This window comes from Oratosquilla oratoria, chromosome 12, assembly GCF_046742065.1.
Source record: "Oratosquilla oratoria isolate Oo_2021 chromosome 12, ASM4674206v1, whole genome shotgun sequence".
Taxonomy (NCBI): domain Eukaryota; kingdom Metazoa; phylum Arthropoda; class Malacostraca; order Stomatopoda; family Squillidae; genus Oratosquilla; species Oratosquilla oratoria.
Genome location: NC_134788.1, coordinates 22,970,447 through 22,991,354, shown reverse-complemented (window position 1 = coordinate 22,991,354; position 20,908 = coordinate 22,970,447). Strand labels below are relative to the sequence as shown.

The 20,908-nt window shown below is 41.4% G+C and overlaps 2 protein-coding genes across 9 annotated transcripts in view; one reads left to right on the top strand and one right to left on the bottom strand.

Annotated features, from left to right (window-relative positions):
• The window catches only part of LOC143031094 (uncharacterized), a 36,946-nt gene extending 17,622 nt beyond the window's left edge, over positions 1–19,324 (bottom strand). For 2 of the 7 annotated variants that reach the window (XM_076194517.1, XM_076194521.1), the window contains exons 1-7: positions 19,167–19,324; positions 14,561–14,767; positions 12,430–12,585; positions 11,278–11,457; positions 8,353–8,609; positions 7,165–7,651; positions 306–435 (exon numbers count right to left, since the gene is read on the bottom strand). In XM_076194517.1, the coding sequence (XP_076050632.1) occupies positions 306–435; positions 7,165–7,651; positions 8,353–8,609; positions 11,278–11,457; positions 12,430–12,585; positions 14,561–14,716 (1,366 nt within the window). In that variant the 5' untranslated portion in view covers positions 14,717–14,767; positions 19,167–19,324. Of the gene's footprint in view, positions 1–305; positions 436–7,164; positions 7,652–8,352; positions 8,610–11,277; positions 11,458–12,429; positions 12,586–14,560; positions 14,793–19,051 lie in introns of those variants that run through there. The other 5 variants (XM_076194522.1, XM_076194520.1, XM_076194523.1 and 2 more) reach the window with 5 other exon arrangements.
• Positions 19,325–20,050: 726 nt separating this feature from the next.
• Positions 20,051–20,908, top strand: part of LOC143031092 (5'-3' exoribonuclease 1-like) — an 82,201-nt gene continuing 81,343 nt past the window's right edge. For both annotated transcript variants that reach the window (XM_076194511.1, XM_076194510.1), the window contains exon 1: positions 20,051–20,305. In XM_076194511.1, the coding sequence (XP_076050626.1) occupies positions 20,231–20,305 (75 nt within the window). In that variant the 5' untranslated portion in view covers positions 20,051–20,230. The remainder of the gene's footprint in view (positions 20,306–20,908) is intronic.

Below are 20,908 nucleotides of genomic sequence, written 5' to 3'. Positions count from 1 at the left end.
GTGAATAGTCAATGTTAAACTACTTGTTCTGATAGGTTGTCACTGGTCAGGTACAGGTGTTCACAGTAGTACCATAAATGCTGAGAACCTATTCTGAAGTAACCCTTCTCATGGCTGGCAAAACAAAATCTCCAATAGAAACAATCAGTCAATCAATCTGTTACCCCTGGTGGTCTCTCTTGCACAAGACCTGTGGCCTACGCAGATTGATACAATAGTAACAGAATTCACATCACATGCTCTCACGTATAACTAAGACCCAACTTCTTCACAAGGAGAAAGACTTTCAACCAAACACAACTTACCTGAATGGAAGGACATACCAATGGCCATTCGGGTGACAAAGAATTCTTTGTAGCGGATGGTGAGAGGTACCAGCAGCAGGTCAGCCAGTTGCCGTGGGGTCATCATGGGGAACCGTACGTACTTCATGACCTGAATGTGGTACAAGATTGTTGTTGATTTCAGTTTTAGAAAGTTTTATTAACATGTGTGGTGAGGACATGGGGGAAGGAGGAGGAAGGTGAAGGAGGCAGAATATGAGTTATACAAAGACGTGTATAACACATATACCAAAACCCTTTTCCCTCTAATAATGGCGGGGTGGCCAATTCAAGGCATACACCCATCGTTCACTCGTCCTAAATTTCTTTCTTTCTCATTTGAGCTCCTTGCGGACAAAGAGTCTTCCCTCCTTGCGTCAGAAGCAATGCAGCAAGACGCAGCACCTCAACAGCTGAAGCTAGTTTATCTCCACTACTTCATTACAAGTTGACCCTCCTGCCTCATTCACTCGAGGAATCATGCAGTGGATGAGGAGAAATCCCCTCAGGATGTCAATGCCTCAGCCATTCACAATCAATCTCTACTCAACGGATGTTCCCTTTGTACCCAAGGTTCCCTGCACTCCATCCACCCTCTTGTGCCTTTGTAAGAGCAAAAAACAGAGTTGGAATCCTTAATCCCCTCACTCTTGTCTCAGTTAGCAATGGTCCCAAGGACTGTTGCCAGCTAGCCAGGTCTGCAGATTATCCATGAAGCAAAATTCAAGGCATTGCTAGATTGACTAAGATAGTTAACTCCTTTTTACTATAATTCACCTCCATCTCCATTACTCAATTTGCTGCCACCTATGACCTCAAAAATTTTAAGTTCCTCACTTCCTAAAGCCTTTCACTTCAACCTACCACCATCATCACTCATAACAGATCTCATCACCTTACCTTTGTCCACACTTACTTTCAGCTTTCTCTTTTCGCACACCCTCATAAACTCTATGAACAACTGCTCCAGTCCATCCTCACACTCGACCACAAACAGTGTCGTCTACAAACACCTGGCTCACCTCCCACTTCTCTCTCACTCTTCAACTCCACACCACTCTCCTGTTTAACTCCCTCTCCACTCCCACACTGAACAACCACGGTGACATTACACAACCCTGGAGCAGCCCCACCTTTACCTAAACCCATTCACTCTATTCTCAATCCTCATACAAGCTCTGCTAATGTAAAAACTCAATTGCCCTCAACAGATTTCCTCCTACCATATACATCTGCAAAACACTCCATAATACCTACCTACCATGTCATAGGCATACATACGTGTAACAATGGCTTCTTCCCCCCTTACAAGGGAGGTGGCCAAAAAACAAAGGCATAAAATCCACTCCCACCCATTCCATCCCCACATACTCCACTCCCCTCCCTCCCTCTTATATTGGCTCCATCTGGATGACGGGTCATCCCTGCATCTTGCCCACTGCCCCGGATCAGAAGCAATGCAGCAAGACACAGCACATCCATAGCAAGGCCGCTTCATTTAATCGGCGACACCCTCCTCTCCGTCCCCTCATACAGAAAAAGAGAAGACGGGGAGAAATCCCTTCGGGCTTCATCAAAATATCATTCACACTTACTCCCTCACACACCCTATCCCCCACCCACTCTCTTCCATGCATCACAGCATCATCCATACACAACCATTCCCCACTCACCTCTATCTTCTCCCTTACTCAACAGACATTCCCCTCTTTCCCAATGCCCCTTCTACCCCGTCTATCCATATCTTCCTTGGTCGCCCCCTCATGTTCACTCCCTCCACACCTCTTTTACTAATCTTTCTTCACTCATTCTTTCCATGTGTCCAGGCCATCCCAATACTCATTCATCAACCCTTTATCCCAATTCCCTTTCCACCCCCACTCTCCTCCTCACCTCTTTGTTTCTCACTCTATTCAATCTAGTAACCCTTACTGTGCTTCTCAGGCATTTCATCTCAAAACATATTCAATCTCCTCCTCTCTTATGTTCCATGTTTCTGCACAATAACCCCTTCATAAAATCTCCTCTTAGCATCCATTCCCAAATGTCTATTTCACATTACACTTTTCAATCCCTTAAGGCATTTACTCGCTTCTCTCAATCTACATTCTGCCTTCATCTCCACTCCCTTTCTTGACACATTCGCACCTAAGTATCTATAACTATCCACTTCCTCCAGTTGCTCTCCCTTAATACTCACTTCAAATTTGCTGCCACATTCTCTCCTTGTACATCTCATTACCTTACTTTTACTCACATTTATCTTTACCATCCTTCTTTCGCACACCTTCCCAAACTCTGTCATTAACTTCCTTAATCCCTCTGATCCTGGTACAAGTGCAGGGTTGTTAGCAAAATAACTAGCTTATCTCCCACTTTTCTCCATTTTCTTTAACTATCTTCAATCCCTGACTCATTACCCTTACGTTTACCTCTCACACCACCCCATCCATGTATAAATTGAACAGCCATGATGGCATAGCACATCCCTGGCAAAGTCCCACCTTTACCTCAAACCACTCACTCTCTCCATTTCTAATTCTAACACAGGCTCTACTTCTCTTGTAAAAATTCTTGACTGCTCTTAATAACTTTCTTCTTTCTTCAACCAAAGAAGGTTGTAGAAGAGAAGAAGCGAGCATTCACAGATTGGTTACAAAAGAGGACAGGGGAGTCATATGAGACGTACAAAGAAAAGAAAAGAGAAGTAAAGCAAAAGGTAAAGGAGGCAAAGAGGAGAGCAGATGTGAAATGGGGTAGGAGTATGACAGAAAATTTTGAAAGTAATAAAAAGATGTTTTGGAAAGAAATTAAGAGAGGAAGAGGAGGCGAATCAAGTAGGGAAGAAAAGGTAAAAGGTACAGATGGAGAGTTGATAATGGAAGAGATGGCAGTGAGGGGAAGATGGGCAGAATATTTTAGGGAGTTGCTGAATGTGAAGGAGGATAGGGAAGGAAAGATAGCTGCAGTGGGAAATACGAAGAAAATGAGAGTGATGAGTGAGGAGAATGGAGGAGAAATAAGGAAGGATGAGGTGAAGGCAGTTGTAAAGATGATGAAAGCAGGTAAGGCACCTGGTCTGGATGGATGTCATGCAGAATGTCTGAAAAAGGGAGGTTCAGTGATGGTGGACTGGTTGGTGAGATTATTTAATGTTTGCTGGAGAGAGGGTAGAGTACCGGAGGACTGGAGTAGTGCCTGTATAGTTCCTCTTTACAAGGGAAAAGGGGACAAGTGTGAATGTAGTAATTTCAGAGGGATTAGCCTGTTGAGTGTAGTAGGGAAGGCGTATGGGAGAATCTTAATTGAGAGGATTAGGAGAGGAACAGAAGGAGTAATTGGTGAGGAACAGTGTGGATTTAGGACGGGTAGAGGTTGTGTAGATCAGATCTTTGTGGTAAGACAGATATGTGAGAAAGCTATAGGAAAGGGGAAGGATGTTTTTTGGGCTTTTATGGATCTGGAAAAGGCTTATGATAGGGTAGACAGAAAGGCACTGTGGGAGGTTATGCAGATTTATGGGATAGGAGGAAAGCTTTTGGGAGCTGTCAAGAGTTTTTATGTGAGTAGTAGAGCATGTGTTAGGATTGGAAATGGAGAGAGTGAGTGGTTTGAAGTAAAGGTGGGACTTCGTCAAGGATGCGTTATGTCGCCCTGGCTGTTCAACTTATACATGGATGGGGTGGTGCGAGAGGTGAATGCTAGGGTAGTGAGTCAGGGATTGGAGATGGTTAAAGAAAATGGAGAAAAGTGGGAGGTGAGCCAGCTGTTGTTTGCGGACGACACTGCGCTTGTGGCAGGGTCAGAGGAGGGATTGAGGAAGCTGGTGGCAGAGTTTGGGAGAGTATGTGATAGAAGAAAGCTAAAGATAAATGTGGGTAAAAGTAAGGTGATGAGATGTACAAGGGGTGAAAGTGGCAGTAGACTGGAAGTGAACATTAAGGGAGAGCAACTGGAGGAAGTGGATAGTTTTAGATACTTGGGTGCAAGTGTAGCAGGAAAAGGTGGAGTGAAGGTGGAGGTAGAATGTAGATTGAGAGAAGCGAGTAAATGCCTTGGTGGTTTAAAGAGTGTAATGAGAAATAGACATTTGGGAATGGATGCGAAGAGGAGACTGTATGAAGGAGTGATTGTGCCAACAGCACTGTATGGGGCAGAAACGTGGAACATAAGAGAAGAAGAGAGAAGGAGTTTGAATGTGTTTGAGATGAGGTGTCTGAGAAGTATGGTGGGGGTTACTAGGCTAGATAGAGTGAGAAATGAGGAGGTGAGGAGGAGAACAGGGGTGAAAAAGGATTTGGGAGAGAGGGTTGATGAAAGAATATTAGGATGGTTTGGACACATGGAAAGAATGAGTGAAGAAAGACTAGTAAAGGAGGTATGGAAGGCAGATGTGGAGGGAGTGAACATGAGGGGACGTCCTAGGATGAGGTGGATGGATGGGGTGAAGGGGGCTTTGGGGAAGAGGGGAATGTCTGTTGAGGAAGGAAGGGAGAGGACGGAAGACAGAGGTGAGTGGAGAATGGTTGTATATGGATGATGTTGTGACTGCATGAGGTGGAATGGGCGGGGGGGTGGGGGGGGGGGTAGTATGTGTGAGTAAATTTCGACGCAGCCCGAAGGGATTTCTCCCCGTCCTCTCCTTATATGCAAAGGGGGACGGAGAGGGGGGGTCGCCGATTAAATGAAGCGGCCTTGCTGTGGATGTACTGTGTCTTGCGACACTGCTTCTGACCCAGGGCGGTGGGCAGGGTTCAGGGATGACCCGTCATCCAGGGCGGTGGGCAGGGTTCAGGGATGACCCGTCATCCAGGAGGTGCTCAGATGAGAGGAAGGGTGGGAGGGGTGTGGAGTGTATTTAGGGATGAAATGGGTGGGAGTGTTTTTATGCCTTTCCCTTTGTGGCTACCTCCCTTGGAAGGGGGAAAAAGCCTTGGTATATGTATGTATGTATGTCCCATATATCTTGCAATACCTCCCACAGTGCCTGTCTACTCTGTTAAGCCTTTTCCAAATCCATAAAGGCCCAAAAAACATCCTTATTTCCTAAAGCTTTCTCACATATCTTATCACAAAAATCTGATCTACACAACTCCTACCTGTCCTAAACCCACAATGTTCCTTACCAATTACTCTCTTTTCCTCTTCTAATCTTCTCAATCAAAACCCTCCCATAAGCCTTCTATATTACAAACTGATCCGTCTGAAACTACTACACTCACACTTGTCCCCTTTTCTCTTGTAAAGTGGAGCTATACAAGCACTTCTCCAGTCCTTCAGCACTCCACCCTCTTTTAAACAACCTCACCAGCCGCTCCACCATCACTGTACCTCCCTTTTTTTAGACACTCTGCACGACACCCATCCAACCCAGGTGCTTTACCTGCTCTCATCATCTTAGCAACTGCCTTCACCTCATCTTTCTTTATTTCTCCTTCATTTTCCTCACTCATTACGGTCATTTTCTTAGTGCTTCCCACTGCGACTACCTTTCCCTCCCTATCCTCCTTTATATTTAGCAACTCCCTAAAATACTCTGGCCATCTTCCTCTTTCTGCCATCTCTTCCATCATCATCTCTCCATCTGCACCTTTCACCTTTTCTTCTCTACTTGATTCACCTCCTATTCCTCTCAATTTCTTTCTAAACATCTTTTTTTACTTTCATTGACCCTTTTCAAAAATATGAAAGCCTAGGAGGGGGTGGATTAGGGAGTGGTTGTGTGTGAATGTTATCTTGATGCAACTGAGAGGAATTTCTCCCTGTCTTCCCTTTTTCTGCATGAGGGGACGGAGAGGCAGGGGGTTACTGAATAAGTGAAGTGGCCTTGCTGTGCATGTGCTGTCCTGCTGCAATGGTTCTGACCCAGGGCATTGGGCAGGATACAGGGATGACATGTCATCCACAAAGAGCTAAGATGAGAGGGAGGAAAGGGTGGTGGATGGGAGTGGAATGGGTGGGAGTGCTTTTGAATTTGGCTACCTCCCTAGTACAGTTAACCCCTTCACTCTGGGCCAAAATCTCACGGGCAGCATTAGCTGTCAGACGTGCGATGTTGCATCATAATACTCGCATTATTAAAAATAAAATCACCGCTGTATTGCTCGTTCTCTCTTTCACCCGTGAATTTTGATAACCATAGAAAATATGATGAAGCCAGTTTACAGAGTATGGGGATCCCGCAGGTACAACTACAATAAATATAATCAAGACGCCGACATTGGCATCCTTGCGTACCCACTTGCTCCTTATGACGCCTACGTAGGCATCATTATATCGAAGGGGTGAAATAGATGAAAATCTTGGTATCTTTACCCTTCACCAAAAACTTCTTGGGTTTTCCCATACCACAGAAACTTTTATCGCCTTCTTTTACACACAATGCTCCTCCCCAATTACTCTCTCTGTCTCCCTCCTAATCCTCTCAATTAATACACTTTACTGACTACATTTAATAGACTGATCCTCCTAAAACTACCATCGTACTTGTTCCCTCTTCCTTTGTACTGTGTATCACTTCCATAGACACACATTAAACATTCTCCCCAGTTATTCCACCATAACACTCCCTTTGCTTAGATATTCCCCATGATAACCATCTAACCCAGGTGCCTTACAAACTGTCATCTTTCTCAACACACTCTGTATCATTACAGCCATTCTCCCAACACCTCCCACTGCCATAATCAAAACCTCCCACATTTTGGGATTAGCCTGAATTAATTCTTTAAGGGGCATCAGCAAAGAAAAGTGATTAATATGGTCTCACTTCAACTGAATAAAAATATTTGGCATGTGTATCACTGTAACGAAAGGTTGAAGGTACGTGACATGAACGCACCTCATACGTGAGCCATTCGATGCGGTCACTGCTATTCGACAGGCTGGATGTCGACTCCCGGCGTAAGGAAGCTCTGCTTAGGGATGGCGTTACACCAACTGTGCTATGGTACGGGGGAGGTGGCGGTGGAGGCGGTGGTGGTGGAGGTATGCTGGAACTAGGTGTGGTGGTGGTGATAGACGATGGAATGGAGACATTCGTAGTTGTAGAAGTACTGGTGGTGGCACTTATTGTAGCAGTGGTGGTTGAAATGGTGGTGGTGGTTGCGCGGGTCAGGGCAGGTGAGGTCATGAGTCGGTGCTGGAAATGGAAGGAGTCCGAAGGCGAAGTGCCCTGGTTGGCGTGAGGTTCCGTAGTGGGAGGGAAGTGCTGAGGAGGAGGGTGTTGCTGATGGTGGTGATAGTAGTAGAAGTGTTCTCCGGGTGTAGTGGCCGGGCTTGGATGGGCCATGCGTTCTTCCTGCTGCTGCAACCACTGCACCGCATAACTGAAACACGAATATTAATTACACGAAATAGGACGGTTTGCCGTGCCTAATAAAGACGAGCAGCACAAAGTCACAGAAAAAATACTATTCCAACTTATGGCAGCATGAGCATTTAGCAGGTTGTTGTTGTTCCCTAGACTGTCTGTCCAAGCAGTCCCATCTCCCCAAGGAATGCCATGGCCGAAATGGGGTTTTCCCACAAATCCTTTATGGAGTGTATGTTGTGTTGCTTGCATGCATGATTGTGTATAATGCAGTCTTCCATGATGTATTAAATAGTATGGGGTGAAGTGTTACATCCTGAGCATTTGTCCACAATGCAGTCATCCACTCTCTTCTGGTAGCTTAGAAGGGCTGCTGGGTGGTGGCCGCACCGCAGTCTGGCCAGGTGGACTCTGTCCTTTCATGGGAGAGAGGATTCACAGGGATGGATATCAGGGGGTCTGGCATGCAGCAATATTTTGTCTTTTAGTGTGTTAATGGAGCAGTGAGTGATTTGTGATTATGAATATGTTTCCGGAGGCTGGTATTTGGTGGTTTTGGAGGAAGAGAAGAGAGTATTTGTGTGTGATATAGGTGTTTGGGTGTTTTTTATATTTCTTGGCAGGTTGGGGAACAAGCGTGACAAGATGGCAGTTACACGTCACAAAGGCAAACAAATTACCAGTGGACCAAGGAGGTAGTAGACTAAGGATACTAACTTGTAAAGGGTCATTTCGTCATGCACCACGAGGTCATTCTGCGAGAGGACGGTGGTGAGGAGATCCAGGTCGCACGTGGCAAAGTCCTCACTAGCGGCCACCTGCTCAAAGTTCCACAGCAGATGGTTCATACAAATGCGTGCCACCTGCGCATGTCCACAGGCACTGGTATACTGCAACCACGGTATCAACTGGTTCTGCTGCGACGCCGACACGACGTGACGTCGCATGTACGAACAACATGTCTCGATCAGGTCCTGCGAATCACAAGCCAAGGTTTACGAAGGAAATAGGGAAGAACTGGTTTACCAACAGTGGTTAATTAATGGAATAGACTTAGTAATCATGTAGTGAGCACTGAAACAATGGGTTGTTTTAACCCATTAAACTCCGATGACAAGATTCTTGTCATTTGGTCAAATAAAACAAAAAATCATAAAACACCAAAATGTTTGATCAAACAGCACCAGAAAAATATGACGTCAGTCCTCGCTTCTTCTGGTGTTTGATCAAACATTTTGGTGTTTTATGATTTTTTGTTTTATTTGACCAAATGACAAGAATCTTGTCATCGGAGTTTAATGGGTTAAGAGTAGATTAGATAGCTTTATGGATAGGGATGACAGTGGTAAAGGACGTGAAACTGCCAAGCATAGGCCTTATGGTCTCTTGCAGTCCCTCCATTTCTATATAATGTTCACACTTAAATCATTTAGTCAACAAAAAACCAACCCAGGCCTACATGAATGTCCTATATACACAAAACCCATGACTTCTCACAGACATCTATGAAGTGCAAACCATGCTATACTTTATCCACCTTCTACGGCCACATTTACAAACACATACTGAAATATGTTGGGGATGCAGTCAACATACACCTACATACTTCTGAAAATATTCTAACACAAAAATACCCTGAACATAATACAAATAAACATCAACATCACAAACACAATTACTTCAATTCCTGCATAAATATGATGTACACACAGCACTTTTCTGCCTTTTCCCCTCCTACCCCAGTGTTCACTCCAGAAATTAATGAAAAAGAATATATATATGTACACACACACACACACACACACATATATATATATATATATATATACAGTCGAACCTCGCAAGCCCGTACTAATTGGGGGGGAAGGGCGGTCCGGTCATGCCAAAAGTCCAGTCAATGAAAATGTCGCCCTAACACCTGTAGATTTTCGTAGCGGTATACGTATAGGTAATGTATATGGCATAGAAACACATAAGAATAATACTCTAACACTGTAATAATAACAATACTGTAATAATAATAATACTATAATACTAATAATTCTGTAATAATAACTGTAATACAGGCATGTAAATGTACTGTACATACAGTGTACTGTACTGTATTTTTTATTACGTACACTGTAAGTATCGGAAGGTATGCACGCGGGACAGTGGTGGCAGCCAGGGTTGCCACGTTTTCTACACTGCCGTGTAGAATGGGAGTGTTGCCATACCGGGGCATACATTTTTCTCGGGAGTGTGCAGACTTTCATAGCAAGATATACTTGTCAAACTTTGACAAAATGTTGGTTCTAGTTTTTTTATTTTTTTATTCTTGAATGTATATAAGTCCCCCATGCCCTAACATATTCAGTAAGATATAAAAATTATTTCTTTTTATTATTATTGCTAAAATAAAGCTGAAACTTTAGAGTAGATTTTTTTTCTACACCGTAAAAACGTATCTTTTGGGGTATGATATTTTATAAGTAACACAATTAGCAATAAAAGTCATATTTTGATGTACCATTTATTATTTGATAACTAGTTCTATGATTTTTAAACAAAAGTTTGAGTTTTTGAATGTTTTTAACAGCCAGCTGATATGTAGAGAAAAATTCCTCATGTCCTTGTGCAGTTGCCACATGCCGCTATTTTACTACGTTTTGGTACAAAATTCTACGAAACGGCATCCCTGGTGCTAAAAGAAAGCTGAAACTTTACCGTAGAAAATTTTTCTACACCGTAAAAACGTATCTTTTGGGGTATAATATTTTATGAGTAACACAATTACCAATAAAAGTCATATTTTGATGTACCATTTATTATTTGATAACTAGTTCTATGATTTTTAAACAAAAGTTTGAGTTTTTGAATGTTTTTAACAGTCAGCTATGTAGAAAAAATTCCTCATGTCCTTGTGCAGTTGCCACATGCCGCTATTTTACTACGTTTTGGTACAAAATTCTATGAAACGGCAGCCCTGGTGGCGGCTTGACTGGGCCGGGTTTGAGTACACGTGTACGGCCATCGCTGCCACCTACCGGACAAATAGGGAACTTTGCTCGAAAAGTCTGCCCTTTGTTCATCTCGACTGGTCATACGAGGGTCCGGGCATTCGAGGTTCGACTGTATATATATATACATACATATACCAAAGGCTTTTTCCCCCCTTACAAGGGAGGTATCCAAAAATCAAAGGCATAAAATCCACTCCCACCCACCCACCTCCCTCCTTCTTTATCTTGGCTCCTCCTGGATGAGGGGTCATCCCTGCATCTCGCCAACTGCCCTGGGTCAGAAGCAGTGTTGCAAGACACAGCAGCTCCACAGCCCGGCACTTCATTAAATTGGTGACCCCCCCCCCTCTCCATCCCCTCATGCAGAAAAAAAGAAGACTTTGGGCTGCGTCAAATTATTTTTTCACACATACTCCCTCACCCCCCATCCCCACCCACTCCCTTTCATGTATGACAGTATCATCCCTTCCACTAGAAAAGAATCCAAAACTTCTGGGACTCACACAAGTGTGGATTACTTCTAATAAATAAGAAACTGACCAGTCAATGCAATAATCTTGAGCTACAGCACTCTTTCTGAACATGGTTTGTTAATTTCATGCTTTGTACTTAATAAAAATACTTCCTCAGCTATATGTACCTTGACGTTGTACTTGTCTGTGAGTGCCAGGATGGGCAGGACGGAGGTGTGCGAGACGTTAATTCGTCCCGTATAGAGGTACTGCAGGAACAGCTCAAAGACGCCCACACACTCGGAAGCCTCCTGAAGGACGATGCGCTGCTCCCGACTCTCACTCCAGTTGGGGTTCATCAACATCACCTGTACGAGCAAGAAAGACAACAAATCAATGACGTTCACTCACCCAGGTTGGACCACAGAGACAAACCATGACAGTGACAAGGATAGCATCTATATACCAAGGGGTTCTTCCCCCTTATAAGGGAGGTATATACATACATACATATACCAAAGCCTTTTTCACCCTTACAAGGGAAGTAGCCAAAAAGAAAAAGGCATAAAAACCATTCCCACCCATTCCATTCCTTACATATTCCACTTCCCTCCACCCTTCCTCTTCTCTTGGCACCTCCTGGATGATGGGTCATCCCTGCATCTTGTCCACTGCCCTGGGTCAGAGGCAGTGTCGCAAGACACAGCACATCCACAGTAAGGCCGCTTCATTAAATAGGAGATTTCCCCTCACTGACCCCTCATGCAGAATAGAAGAAGATAGGGAGAAATCCCTGCATCAAATTTTTCTCACACATACTACCTCACCCCCCATCCCCCCGCCCATTCCACCTCATGCACCACAACAGCATCCATATAAAACCATTCTCCATTCACCCCTGTCTTCTGTCCTCTCCTGTCCTTCCTCAACAGACATTCACCTCTTCCCCAAAGCCCCCTTCACCCCATCTATCCATCTCATCCTAGGACGTCCCCTCATGTTCACTCCTTCCACATCTGCCTTCCATACCTCTTACTAGTCTCTCTTCACTCATTCTTTCCATGTGTCCAAACTATCCCAATACTCTGTCATCCACCCTATCTCCCAACTCCCTTTCCACACACCTTATCACAATGATAAAAGCTTGAATAATAATATCCTGCCTATCCATATACCACAGGCTTCTTCCTCCTCATAAGGGAGGTAGCCAAACCAAGGCACACAACCTCTTATTTCAGCTCCTTGTGAATGAAGGGAAATATACAATAATAATAATACTGAACAAAATTCAGACGAGATCCATAAAACATAACAGATCTAACAAGCTGACATGCTGTTACCTGGAAGACGTCTGATGACGCACAAAGAATGAGCCGATGTGCAGGGAACTCATGACGCCCAACCACAAGCACTATGTCGCTCAACAGGCGCTCTGCATACAGACCCGCAATTTTCTCCAGCACACTCTCCGAATTGTCAATCTGAGGTAGATTAAACTGTTCAAGGGTTCTGCCTAAGTTAGTGACTAAATGAGTTATCCAGTGTTGCTGCAAGACAAATACCAAAGATTATACAACACTGCTTGGGAAGCAGAAATGGGCTTAAGATGTTTGAAAAATAGGGCGAGAGTTACAAAAATGGACAGAGTGGCAAAATTTGTATGATTTGGTTTAACACAGTGCTTCTCAATGTGGGGCATATGCCCCACATGTGGGCAATATGATTTTAAAGGGGGGCAATTGAGTAAGTCTAGGTCAATTTTTTTTTTTTTTACTTAATTTTTCTTTTTTATTTGTCATTGATGCCTTGTTCTTTTAACCACTTCCATATGGTGATGCCTACGTAGGTGTCATGGGGAGCAAGTGGGTATGCGATGATGTCGGCGTCTTGATTATATTTATTGTAGTCGTACCTATGTAACCTCCATTCTCTCTAAACTGGCTTCATCATATTTTCTATGGTTATCAAAATTCACGGGTGAAAGTGAACAAACGATTGAGCACTGACTTTATTTTTTATAATGCGATTATTATGACGCAACATCGCACGTCAGGCAGCTAATGCTGCCAGATGTACGATGTGACCCGGAGTGAAGAGGTTAAAGTAGTCTTAAACCAAGGTTTTATGCTTTTTTCAGCTGAAGTGGAGTTTATTTTTCAAATGATAAGAATTGTATAACATCACTACATGGGGGGGGGGGGGGGAGGAACATCAGGATTTTAAAGGCAATTAGGTGGGACACGGCCAAAAAAAGTTTGAGAATCACAAACTCCCCCGATCAGGAGGCTAGGGCAGTGCCCATTACGGAGGACTCTGTAGCATGGAATTTAAGGAACCACACCCTTGGTCCAACTCACTAGTGGCAGCTTCCAACTGCCATCGCCTCAACCTCTGCCGCAAAAAGTGGTGCTCTAATCCACTTGGCTAGTCAGCATCTATGTGGAGGTGAGGCAGATGGACAGGGGTGGAAAGTGAGTCGTCAGAGTAGAGCAGAGTGGTGAGGTGGCTTGGGCACATGGAAAAAATGAACAGGGAAAGACAAACAGTGTGGAGAGCAGATGCCAACGGAGTGAATTTGAGAGGAAGATAAAGAATGAGGTGGATGGATGGGGTAAAGGTCTTGGATGTATGAGGTATGTCTATTCAGCAGGGAGGAGAGTGCAAAATTAAGAAGTGGGTAACTGGATATATATATATACATATATATATATATAAGGTATCCATAAAGTCTGGACACAAAAAAATATATATATTTTTTATCTATAGTGAAATTAATAAAAAAAATTAAATATCTTTTTCTGGGGTATGCTAAAGGAGAAAGTGTACTCGGTAAAAATAACAGACTTAATGCACTTGACTCAGTGAATTAGGGACAAATTTGCTAAAATTGAGGGCAACAAAATTTTATTACATCAAGTTCATGAAAACTTTGTGAAATACATTGATATTTGCATTGTAAATGATGGAAAACATATTGAAGATGTTATTTGAATAAAAATAAAGATTAAAAATAAAGTGTTTTGTTTTTTTTACCTATTTTTTACCTGTGTCCAGACTTTATGGACACCCTGTATAATAACAAGTAAATTGATAATAAATAAAAGCTAAATAAATAAATAAAATAATAAAATTAGTAAAAGATAAATAAATAATCAATAATAAAAATAAATATTAAAAATCCTGTGTAGCTGATACAGTGCATGGGTGACAGATTTGAAGTGTGCAGATGAAGGCACAAACTTGTTCCCCATGAGAGACACACCAGGAATGTATCAAGGTACTGGCAGAGAAGTAACTTGGTACAATTCTCTTGTGGTTAGGAATGGAAAGAGCACAGGGAATGGGAATGGGAACAAAAGGGAGTGAAGATTTCTCCATTTCTCTCCCCAACCTACAGGCATTTAAGACATGTAGAAAATATGTGGATTCCATTATGCCATTATCTAATAATTAACAAAGTGTAACACTTACCTGACAGTGCCGCGCATGTGTTGAGTGCCAGGGGCTCCCGGTGCTACCCTGTGAGGAAGTGTGGGGCTTAGTGTGAGATGGGGACGTGTCTGGACCCCCAGGCCCGTGCGCCTCTTGCTCGTTGGCAGCGAACATGCTGGACAAACGTGCTAGCATGGCAACACTCCACACCTGCTTGCCATCGGACAAACTCCTGGCAGTCTCAACCTGAAGACGATCACAATTTCTTTAAACCTGAATGAAAGCAGGTGGTCACTGTAAATGGAAGCGAGTTAATTACGTAAAGTTTAACCCCATTTCCTGTCCAGCAAGTTTCCCTTAACTGAACAGAACTGCCTAACAGGAGCCAGAACATACATTTCACCCTGACGACCGACACAAGAGAGAATTTCCCCACAGACCTGGATTACATATCCTTCATAGACAACCAAAGCATATCACCCCACACTATACAACAGATTACGGAAGACTGTGTTCTACAAAATCACACACATCACCAACAAAATATACACTCTAAAAGAGAGTTGTGGGAAAAGCCCCCATTCCAGCCATGGGAGATGAGACTGCTTGGCCTGACCATTCTAAGGAATGACAACATTTGTTGAACTTGTGAATAAAAGTGAAAGGATTACACCAGCATTGCACCAGACAACATAACCAATCCCCCCGCCCCTGTGCTAGCCACTGTCCCATGTACACTCCTGACCCTTCTCTTACCAAATGGCACTTTTACCACTATTCAAGTTACTGCCAGACAATGGTTCATCTCCGTGGCATCCGCTCAGCACCAAAAAACGTCTCAATTAATCTGTTCCATTCCACTCTACCTCAGCTTTATCCAGTAAGTAGTATAGGGACTTGTGGCATCCCTACAGAGCTGACATGAAGCATTCTTTAGAGAGAGAGAGATAGAGTGAGAGTGAGAGAGTGTGTGACAACCGATTCTTCTAAGCAGTGGCACAACCCTGTTTCTGTACGAAAGAATATTCACTCCCAGCAAATGTTACTCCTCTAGCTATGTAATAATGTAATGTTTACCATTAGAATGTCACTCCACCCAACTCTGCAATTATATTACTTTGGTTTTAGATCGCAGGGTCTGCACTCAGATCTTGATTGTGGATGTGACAGAATACTATACATATAGGAGGAAATCTAAGTTTTAAAGAGGCAAGCAGGAACAAAGATTTCCATAACTGGCTCACTGAGGTAAATTTGTGTGCTTTTGGCTGACAATTTGTATCTGATGTTCTGAGCTTATTGCCATGACATCTGTGCATATGCCTTATGTTGCTCTAGATAAGGGAAGAAGGTTTCCTGAACAAGACCTAGGTCCTGGTATTTGCAGGTTTACTGGATGATAAGAGTTCTGTTTGTGGGGAAGGTATTCAGGTCTTAGTAAACCTCACCTACCTTGGTAGTGAAGTGCATATGGGTGGCAAGTCATGTCAGATAACCCTTCACAGGTCTGTCACTCTTCTTCAATATGAGTTAAATTCTCACGCACGGCATCAGATGCCCAATGTACAATGATTCAGTGATGCACCATAATACTCGCATTATAGAATATAAAACTGGAGCTTTATTACTCTTTCTCTATCACTGAATATATTAATAACTACAGAAAGCATGATCACAGGCCAGTTCACAGAATACAGGGATCTTTCAGTTACACCTACAAAATGAATATAATCAAGATGCTGACGTTGGGATCCTTGTCTGCCCACTCACGCCTCATGACGCCTACATTGGAAGAGGTTAAAGCAGAATATACAACACTGTCAATATTTATGCAAGACTAAAATATGAATCTTCAAGATACCAGTGCTCCTGTCTTGCTGTATGGCTATGAGACATGGACATTGAATGCTGGCTCATAAAGATGTCTCAATGTTTCAGAATCATAGGATAATGCTGGAATGACTTTATCAAATCAAGAGATTGTTCTGTGAGACTTAATCTAGGCCTGTTTACTGCATTATCTATGAATGTCAACTCTGGCTATATGTGCATGTGGAATATTTCCCACTCATATGGTTGTCCCCAAAAATAAACGAGACAAAGAGAAGGTCCACAGAACTTGTGGCTATGACAAGTCAACCGAACCTGTCAAGAGTTGTTCGAAAAGGGAAGGGTGTCTGCACGGAAGTTTCTTCCGAGAAACCAAGGAGATGGATGACTGTGTGCAAGTAAAGCACGGTTCACATGAACAGTGTTTCAGCACCAAATCCCTGTTTTCTCAACAATTATTTCCAGTTTTACTCATGTGAACCGCAGCTCACACAAGCAAAGCTGCTGAGAAAATGAGAACTTGGTACTATAACACTGCTCGAGTGAACCACGTTTAAAGCAACATGCCCTAATACATCCTCCTAATTGATGATGACAAAAATTAATTCTATTTTCTTATGATATACATTTCTTCAAATGAAACTACTTTCAATACAGTTTAGACACAAACATCAATAACCCCAATGTTCTTGACAAAATAGTAAGCATGTGATAATCAATTGCCGTCTCGAGCTGTGATAATTGAAAACCCACAGCCTCGTAGCAGCCGGCAATAATCCTCGAGCCATCCCAATCTCTCCATGAAGAACACTTTGATTGACGTCTGCATTGTATTAGTGTGGGACTGCTTCTCTGTCACGAGACGAAAGTAGCAGGAAGAGGGTAGCAGTCGCTGGTTGTCAATTCTCCGCGAGTTTAATGGTTGACGAAAAAATATCCTGGGACCTAGTCCAAAGACCCAGTGTCAGCACCCAGGAAGACATTGACGGGGAGACGGGCCCCATCTCTGACATTGTTCTCGTTGAACCACTATGTGCAGGAACCCGTCATCAGTCACAAGTATCCAACAGAAAAGATTAAGTTGAGGTGTCTGGAGGATGCTGTAGCTGAGGTCTCACTAATTGCCGAACAAACCGAACAAAACCGATAAAAGCCAAACAAAACCCAAACAAGGACGGTTTTTGCTCAAATGCACACTTCTATACATATATAGTTGCATTATTTGAACTATTTTCTTTAAAATGTGTGATTTCCATGTAATATGATCAAAGAAGTTACGTTTTTATCCTCTGCTAAATTACTGACCACAGCTAAGATTCGTCCAGCCATATACATCATCATTTAATTCTTGATACAAGTAAAAGAATGATCTCTAATCATGACCGGGTATTTAAAAACGCCCCCCCAAAAATGTTCCTGCCATAGTAAAAACATGCCAAAAATGCAAAATTTGGCATTAAATATGCCAATCTGGCAACCCTGACGCTCAGTGATGATCTGCACTCGCAGAACATAGATGGCAGGCTAGCGGTAAATTTGTAACCACCAGTTGGTAACTTTGCAGAAGCTAAAAACATAACTTCTCTTTGGTCAAATTATATGAAAATCACACATTTTAAAGAAAAGAGTTGAAATAATTCAACTATATGCAGTCTATTACACTAATAACACAATAGTAAGAAACTTAATAGAGTGAAGTTTGATCCATACCACCAATGATCATTGAGGACGGGCTGGATAAAAACGTAACTTCTCTTTGATCATATTACATGGAAATCACACATTTTAAAGAAAATAGTTCAAATAATGCAACCATATATATATAGAAGTGTGCATTTGAGCAAAAACCGTCCTTGTTTGGGTTTTGTTGGTTTGTTCGGCTTTTATCGGTTTTGTTCGGCAATTAGTGAGACCGCTGTAGCTGAAGGCTAGGTCATGCTTACCACCTTCTTTGGGACATTTTATGTCCTAAACATAACATTTCAATAATTTGTGCCGCTGTAATAATCGTCAAAATTCCAGAATCCCGTAAATACATATATCTAACATGAAATTTACTCTGTCTAATAGCTAAATATTATCCAACGTAAGCTAATATAACCACTCCATAGAAAAAATAATATAACCAGTCCATAGAAAAAATAATCTTTCAAATGCAAAATAGAAAGAAGTGAAAAATTGATTCCTGTGAATCTAGTGCTACAGTAACAGTGTGCACTTGTAAATAGATTCCAAGTATTGTTACCAACTACAGTAAGAAAAATAATGACAATAATAAAAATAAATTAGAAAAAAACTGATCCTTTTTAATCTCTACATTACAATCCCATACCACCTCTATAGTCTATGGCAAAATACTATTTCCAAGCACACAGGATTTAATACTGGTTATAAAATACATTATATAAAAAAATGGTGAACTTATCAAAGAAAAACTTGATAATAAAAAAATTCCTTCACAGCACAATGTACCCTTGCATTGCCAAATAAATATGTTGAATATTAATTGAAATACAATGAATCCATTTGCCATGGTGGAATCAACCAAAAAATGATTCATACCCTTGTCAATCATTCAAAATAAAACTGACGTTTGAAAGAAAATATAAAAATATCCTACATATACACTATATTATACAATCATTAGGGCATTCTACGAGACCAAAGGAACGTATAAACCTTTACACAAATAAAACTTACCTAGTGCAATCAAGCCTATGACTACAGAAACTTGACCCTATGGTCATGACATTCGTATAATAGGTGTTTATTATACATAAACTTCCCTGCCCTCAACTCAAAACAGTGCATTCACCTGTGCAAATATTATTAACGTTTCATTAGTCACGGTAAATGTATCACCGGCAAAATGTTCAACATATAAACAAATCACATCTTCTTGGTCGGCCACTCATGCTTACGTCTTCTACAGACTACACCTCACCGCCCACCACGCAACTCAGATGATCTGCAGTTGCCAGCATCATGTATAATTCAATTTTTATTTTATTGCAACGCATCTCCAAATATGCATTTGTGAATCATAATTGAATAAAGGTTAATTGGGATATCAAACTGTTAATTTCTTAAAGATATATTGACTCCTAGGAACATGATGCATAAATGTCATCTTTCATTTATAGATTGTATTTGAACGCGTAATATTGTATGTAGAGGTTCCGCAATCCTTGTTGTGAATTTACCATAATAAATGTAAATAAACAGATGTTGTGAAATGAAATACCGTAAATATCTTTATAAGTTATTAGAAGGCGCATTATTATGACAATCGTCTTTGCATTTGCAAAACAAAGCAATTTATATAGTTCATTTTTGCTTAGAATGGTTTCCTGACTCAACGGATTTCCCATACATTTTTAAACTAACTCAAAATATTATAGCACATTATAACATAGGTCATAATGACTTTCTAATGATTTAAATATTAGTATATAATCTTAAAGAAGACTGTAATCTCATGAAAAAATAAAATATTTAAAACATAACATGATTGTAATCTCAAAATGACAATTCATTCTACCATTGAGAGGTGATGTAATTTGTAATTTGAAACCTTATGTCAGGTATATTGACCCATAAAATTATTCGAATTGATAGATATTTAATTTAATTCAAAGTCTCAACTACTCATTATTACTTCCTAATTTTTATAATCAAACGAAATTTAGAATGAACCAACGAATACGCTTACATATCACTCCCCATTGAAGGCGAATATAAACATTGGCTATCTGATGAGTTGAGTTGTTTGGTAAACTAAAATGCAGACAGATTTACGTGACAATATATCTTGAAAACAACCTTTAATTATTACCTGACCACATTTGCAAAGAGAGAAGTGACTTTACAAAAGCGACAATGGGAGTACCAAAGTTTTACAGATGGACAAGTGAGCGGTATCCTTGCTTGAGCGAGATAGTGAAGGAATATCAGGTTTGTAACTAAGGATAATATAGTGATGTTTATAAAATTACAGTACTGCTATGGCTACCAACATGCTTGTGGGACATAGAATATTTAGAGGTAGTTTGAAAAGGCACGAATGTAGGCTTACGAAGTTGTTTAAATCTTCAAAGTTTTCCTAAATTATCAAGTGACTACTCACTACTGTTAGAGTTATGATAGACTAGGCTTATTTAGATATTTGCTTAAGTTCTTTACACAAACTGGCCAACATGGAGTGTCTATTGCCGAATCTCTACGCCCTTTATCAGGGAGTTTTGCTCCTTTTGTTGTCCTGGGATGTTGTTAATTGGTTTAACAAATTCAACTCGTGATTGAAATTTTTCTGAGTAATCTTGGGTCTTGGGATGCAGTTAATCAGTGAATGTTTAGGATAATACAGATTGTTATTTTCTAAGTTGATAGAATTCCAAAATCTTACAAACAGATATTCAAAATGAAACTAACATTGTTTAATGCCTACTAGCCCATCGACTCCAAATTAATTGTGTTTTTTCTTAACTTTTTTGGACAAAAGGGAAAAACTTTGGTCAATTTTTAGTTTCGACCATGGGTGCAATATAGCAATAGAAA